Source organism: Chanos chanos, chromosome 10 (genome assembly GCF_902362185.1).
Source record: "Chanos chanos chromosome 10, fChaCha1.1, whole genome shotgun sequence".
NCBI classification, from domain to species: Eukaryota; Metazoa; Chordata; class Actinopteri; order Gonorynchiformes; family Chanidae; genus Chanos; species Chanos chanos.
The window spans coordinates 39,710,551-39,717,396 of NC_044504.1; the positions used below are offsets into that span (position 1 = coordinate 39,710,551).

Genomic DNA, 6,846 nt, shown 5'->3' on the forward strand with positions numbered 1-6,846 from the left:
TGAATCCAATGTTCCCATACAGTTGATTTGTACAAGAATAAAGACATCATTTTATGAGAAAGAAGTCGTAATATATCACGAGAACAAAGTTGTTATTTTATGAGAAAGAAGTTGTAATATTACGAGAATAAAGTCGTTATTTTAGGCTACGTGTTATTTTAGAGGGGAGATATGAGAAGAGCAGCCTGCCACCTGTGTTAAAGTGAAGAACGTGGAGAATCTTGGGAAGTTATACTTTAGTAGGTTTCAAAAATAACGACGCCCGATACACACAGCAGTTTCCAGAAGCTCAGGCTGCCACTGGCTGTCCTCTCACCTGTTTTGGTGGTTGCTGGTAATATATTTTTCTAAAAATGATGGGTTTTTTTCCTCGAATTTTACGATTTTATCCTTGTAATATCATGATTTTCTCGTAAAATTATGACTTTATTCTTGTAATATTATGACTTTTTTCTTGAAATATTATGACTTTTTTTTCTCAGTTATGACTTTCTTCTCATAATATTATGACCTTATTCTTGAAATCTTGGATTTTTTTTCCCCCTCAGCGTGGCCCTAACACTCCGTCGTAGATTTGAAAGATGGCGGTGGGCGTTCACGTTTGCCTCCCTGTGTCTCGCCAGCACTCGCCGTCGACACGTTGGAGCTGAGAGAATATTTGTTTTCCCCTCTCTTCTCCAGCGCGTATTTGCATACAGAGCACTGATTGGCTCCAGAGATGTTCTGATTGGCTCCAGAGATGTTCTGATTGGCTCCAGAGATGTTCTGTGGATTTGAATGCACAGCATGTGCGTAATCTGCAGCGCAATAGAGAAGGGTCTGCAGTCTCGCAGACTACCACACGCCCACTTTAGTACACAGCACACCCCCTGAGGATGACGCGTCTTATGCGTAACCCTAACCACAGCCCTAGCCATAACCATAGTGGGCGTGTCATGTACGAGGTGTGTCGTGTAGTACTGCGGGCCTGCAGTTAGAGCTGCTTAGCACAATGACAGGTAGATCGTAAAACCGTGGTTCACATGTGCACATTGAACCGTGGGGGACGTACCGAAAGGTTCGGCAACATACCGTGTCCCGTTGCATCCCGTGAGTGTCTGTGTGTGTGTGTGTGTGTGTGTGTGAATGTGAGTATGAGTGTGTTTATGTGAAAGTGAGTGTGCTTGCGTGTATGTGAAAGTGAGTGTGCATGTGTGTGTTTTTGTGAAAGAGTGTGTGTGTGTGTGAAAGTGAGTGAGTGTTTATGTGAAAGTGAGTGTATTTTTATGTGAATGTGAGTGTGAAAGTGTGTGTGTATGCGTGTGTGAAAGTGAGGGTGTGAGTGTGTGTGAGTGACAGAGTTAACTGTGTAGTCCCTGGTTCTGTCGGACTTGCTATGACCCGTTGATAAATGCGGCCTTAGGGCAGATCCAGTCGTCGGCCCAAGCGGAGCCTCTGTGTGTTGGGAGTCCCAGTCTTGTTTGATCTCCGCCACGGGAGGATACCAGAGCTCCTCCACACACTGCTCCTGCTCGCAGAGCTCCTCTCCATTTGGTTTTTCAGCGGGGGGAGAAGAGGAGCTCTCCCAGGCGTGCAATGGGAGCTGTTTTCTCACAGCTGAACAACTATTTTCTCAACTCCTGCCTTTCTCAGCCTGGCCGCACGGCCGGTCTTCCTGCCGCCCTCTGTCCTTCACACGCTCACAAAATCAGAGGTGGACAGATAACGGGAGTGTTTGTTTTCTCGTTGGCCCAGAGTTCAGACTGGTTTTGTTTGTTAGGTCAGAGCAAACTGAAGGAACCTTTAATTCTTGGTCATGGCTGAAAACTGGTGTGTTTGAGAGGGAATAGAAGAGTGTGTAGTTGTTTTTATGGAGGCAGGAAGAGGGCCTCTCCCACTCAGTCAGTATTTTTGGATCAGAGCAGAAATGTTAAGTGTTGCACAACAGTTCTCAAGTTCTGATGAGACAGCCAACCCCCCCCCCCCCCCCCCCGCCCACACCTCCCCCCCTCTCTGAGGTTCTGGCTGTCCTGGGGTCAGCGCTAACACTGATAGGCCTGGAGGAAAATGCTTTAAGGGTCCTTTGTGTTCAGAGCCTTTTTGGAGAAAATGTAGGCTCTTCTGTGAAGGTGTCCCCTCACTGCCCCTTTATTCCTGTTGTCGTACATTAGCACTGGGTTGGAGGAGAACATCTTGACGGTTCACTCGGTTCATGTGTCCGGTTTTCCGGAGCTGTCTGTAGTGTTTCTAACGGCGCTGTACGATTTACTGCCATGGGCGATTAACCCACCAACAGCAGTCTGTAAAAAGGAGTCTAAAATTATTTCTCTGTATTTTAATACTTTCCCTTTCCTACTTGAAACTGGACCGTAATGTCCTCTGCTGTGTTTATTGTCCTGCCCTGGACTCTGACCGCAGGCGCGGAGACCAGAGCACCTGCTCAAGGTCATTTTATGGCGCTCTGCCCCGCCTTGGCATACACCTCTCTTTGGCTTGGCACCACTTCAGTTGATGAGAGCCAGTGAATGGTGTTTGGGGAAATGCTTTCGCTGCGTTTTCTCACACTTGCGTGGTGTTCAGTGATTCCAGGAGCCTGATTGATGGTTTTTGAAATGCATTTCAGGCTGTATTTTTATAGTCTGTGGCGGACTCTCTGCAGCCTGGGCACACAGGCCTCCACAGCTGTCTCAGGGCTCCCACACTCGGCCCTTCAGATGGCGGCTGTTAGTTCCTCAGGGCCTTTGGTAAGTCAGTCCTAATGTTCCTCCCATTTGGTTAAAAAGGGAGTTAGTGCTGTGCACTGTCTTCGTTCACCCGTCTTTGTTTTGGGAGGAAATAGTATTGGATTCAGCAGTATCAAGTGTCCATGAATATTTCAGAGCAATCTTCTTCAGCCTAATGATATGGTACAGCATCAAACCACAGGCTGCCACGCCTTCAGATGAGATGCATTTTCCAGCCATGTCCCTTGCCCCCCCCCCCACCCCCCCCCCCCCGTCCCATCTCTGCTACTCTTGCCTGAGGTTTCTTTGGGAGGAAAATGAAGTCAACCATCAATCTGATGTTTGAAAGATGATGAGAGTTCATAACCAAAAGAAACAGCCTGGGTGAGCCTCAGTTTGATGTGTGTCCAGTGACGCAGGCTTGTGTGTGTGTGTGCGTGTGTGTCTTGTTTTCAGGCCTATACCAGTGTGTCCAAGGCTTCGCTGGGCATCGCGGATCACAAGGAACTGGGCAAGATGATGAACACAATCATCTTTCACACCAAAATGGTGGATTCTCTGGTGGAGATGCTGGTGGAAACCTCAGACCTCTCCATTTTCTGGTAGGAGTCACTGTGTCTCCCCACTGCTCCATAAAGCAATCCATGACAATCAGGAGCCTTTATTTCGGCGCACAAAGCCATGGTAACTGTTCAGATAACTGTCTTTGTTTTGGCGAGTGGAGACAGGACAGGGGCATTTGGAGAGATTAGATATGAATGTACCAGACGAGCCGCTCTGATTTTTCCCTGTGTCTGTGTGTGTGTGTGTGTGTCTGTGTGTGTGTGTGTGTGTCTGTGTGTGTGTGTGTCTGTGTGTGTGTGTGTCTGTGTCTGTGTGTGTGTGTGTGTGTGTGTCTGTGTGTGTTCACTCTGATAGCTTTTACAGCCGCGCCTTTGAGAAGATGTTCCAGCAGTGTCTGGAGTTGCCTTCCCAGTCGCGATATTCCATCTCCTTCCCTCTGCTCTGTACTCATTTCATGAGCTGCACCCACGAGCTCTGCCCAGAGGAGGTGAGAACCAGTGACCAGTCAGACCAGTCCACTCACCTTACATCTAACTGTGTCTAACCAGTCCCACCAGTCCACTCACCTTACATCTGTCTCTGACCAGTCCCACCAGTCCACTCACCTTACATCTGTCTCTGACCAGTCCTACCAGTCCACTCACCTTACATCTAACTGTCTCTGACCAGTCCCACCAGTCCACTCTCCTGACATCTAACTGTGTCTGACCAGTCCCACCAGTCCACTCACCTTACATCTAACTGTCTCTAACCAGTCCTACCAGTCCACTCACCTTACATCTAACTGTCTCTGACCAGTCCCACCAGTCCACTCACCTGACATCTAACTGTGTCTGACCAGTCCCACCAGTCCACTCACCTGACATCTAACTGTCTCTAACCAGTCTTACCAGTCCACTCACCTTACATCTGTCTCTGACCAGTCCCACCAGTCCACTCTCCTTACATCTAACTGTCTCTAACCAGTCCTACCAGTCCATTCACCTTACATCTAACTGTCTCTGACCAGTCTCACCAGTCCACTCACCTTACATCTAACTGTCTCTAACCAGTCCTACCAGTCCACTCACCTTACATCTAACTGTCTCTGACCAGTCCCACCAGTCCACTCTCTTGACATCTGACTGTCTCTGACCAGTCCCACCAGTCCACTCACCTGACATCTAACTGTCTCTAACCAGTCCTACCAGTCCACTCACCTTACATCTAACTGTCTCTGACCAGTCCCACCAGTCCACTCTCCTGACATCTCACTGTCTCTGACCAGTCCACTCACCTGACATCTAACTGTCTCTAACCAGTCCTACCAGTCCATTCACCTTACATCTAACTGTCTCTGACCAGTCCCACCAGTCCACTCACCTGACATCTAACTGGTTCCATCTTCACATAGATGTTTTCCCTTCTGTCGTGTCACAGATTAGTCAAGGACAGCGTTTAAAGCAAAACGTCATGGTGAAATACTGCAGGAGAGAACATCTGCCATTCCTGCCGAGTATTCCACCCAAAAATGTTTTTCTTTCGTTACCAGAACACCACTGCTGGCGTCAAGTTTCAAGTTTCTTTCAATATGGTACTTCATTATACCTAATATCACTGCTACTGTTTTTGTTTATTCTAATAATTTGTACTAATGTGCACAGTGGGTAGACTAAGCACCCTGGTTTGTCTGTTGTAAACACATATTTAGTGTTCTGTGGTATGAAGTAATGTGAAAGGTATGTATATTCCAGCCTGTTGCGTTTGAATGAGTCTGGGCAGTGAAGAGCGCTGTGTGTTTAGCAGAGAGATGTGAATATGGTCACTGTTAGCGTAGAGGAGAGAGAGCTCAGGAGAGTGTGTGTGTGTGTGTCTCTCACTGCGGTCTCAGTGTGAGGGTGCTGCACGGAGCCCCCCCACCCCCCCCCCCGAAGCGCCATGCTCCGTATATAGGATGCGTACTAAAATGCAAATGCCGAAAAGACTGATGTATTATATCTGTAATTGAACCATACGCTTATTCAGCCACCAGTCTTCACCAGTACATTTGGTACACCTGGAAACTCCCACACACACACACACACACACATGCCTACATGCAGACACACTCACACTCTCACACTCACATCAACAGTCCTTTTCACCCTTCAGCTGAAACTTTTGCCAGATGCAATCAGCTACTGTTTGTTCCTGTAAAACATCTTGCCCTCCAGAATCCATTTAGCTTTGTAAATAAGCTGTATTTTTATTCTTAATTGGTTTACAAACGGTACCAAAACAAATGGCCCAGTGAGAGCTGGTCTGTCCAGTGGCCCAGTGAGGTCTGCCCAGTGTGCAGATGGTCAAAAGAGGGTCCTTTGCTCACGTCTGTGTGAGCGTGCTCAGAAGAATAAAGGAGATTTATTGAGCCATAGAAGGCCTGGATTTCCCTTATTCAAACACAAAGCTCCTACTCTCAGCACGGCTCTGAAATGGTCCTCTTCCTATGGCCACTGCGCCCGGCTTTGGACAGCTGCAAGCTTTATTTATGTTGGAAAAGCACTAAAAGTTTCCAAGAATATTTCCATCCTGCACAGAAAACTTCTTTACCGCGGTTTATAGTGAGAGTGAGGGCTCTGGGAGCTTCAGCAGAGGTCAATCTTGGCATGGGTTTGAATGGATCTGCTCCCCTCAGCAAGCTTCTTCATGCGCTGTGCCCTAAATTTCAGACGCATGAGAAAGCTGGAGTTGTTGGGAAGAATATTCCATTTGAAAGGTATTTGTTGAGAGAATGACAAAGCAGTAATTGAAATCTGCTGTGGAAGTGGTGCAGAGCTCTGGTTCTCATATCCATGTGCAGAAGCAATGGCCTTTAGGAAGAAACTCCCTCAGTTACTGCAGCTTTAAATCACAACCTTTGTTCATCTTTTCGCCCTCAAATGAGGGAAGACTGGCCTCCTCCGTCTGTTTGCTTTTCCAGAAGCATAAACTGAAGTGAAAGGCAGCCCATTTCCACACAGGGGAAAACTTGTTTTGCATTAGTCATTGAGGGAGCAGGCTCTGTTTGCACTCAGGAGCCATGCTGAGTGTATGGCATGGAGACCAACTCAGACTCCTCTCTCTGCAGTGGGAGAGAGACCCTGGCCACGGCCAAGGCCTCTTCAATAGTGTAAAGGGAAAAGGTCCAGTATTTATACGCTCATATGGTTTGTCCCCAGCGTCACCACATCGGGGATCGAAGCCTGTCTCTGTGCAACATGTTCCTGGACGAGATGGCCAAGCAGGCCCGCAACCTCATCACTGACATCTGCACTGAACAGTGCACCCTGAGTGACCAGGTAAGGCTTCAGACCCCTCCATCACTCAGCACATGGGTCATTTCTGTGTTTAAGTATACGAGTTTTCTCTCGGTCACTGCCCACGCGCTGACGTTGGCCGTACCGTCGGCCACGTGTGGTAAGACCGCGGAGAGGACAGAAAGGCTGATATAATTGCTGAGGATAGACTGACACCTGGAAATTGAGTGTTTGTCCTGCTGTTACTGGTTACCGGAGGTTTAGTCTGTGCGTGACGATGCCATCGGACTTGGCTGTAACCAAAGCTCATATACTGCTGTGTGTGG

General features: G+C 47.9%; 1 protein-coding gene across 5 annotated transcripts in view; it reads left to right on the top strand.

The window, feature by feature from the left end:
• nckap1 (NCK-associated protein 1) overlaps positions 1–6,846 on the top strand; it is a 35,537-nt gene that overhangs the window by 17,637 nt on the left and 11,054 nt on the right. For all 5 annotated transcript variants that reach the window (XM_030785739.1, XM_030785738.1, XM_030785736.1 and 2 more), the window contains 3 exons: positions 3,159–3,304; positions 3,621–3,753; positions 6,443–6,562. In XM_030785739.1, the coding sequence (XP_030641599.1) occupies positions 3,159–3,304; positions 3,621–3,753; positions 6,443–6,562 (399 nt within the window). The remainder of the gene's footprint in view (positions 1–3,158; positions 3,305–3,620; positions 3,754–6,442; positions 6,563–6,846) is intronic.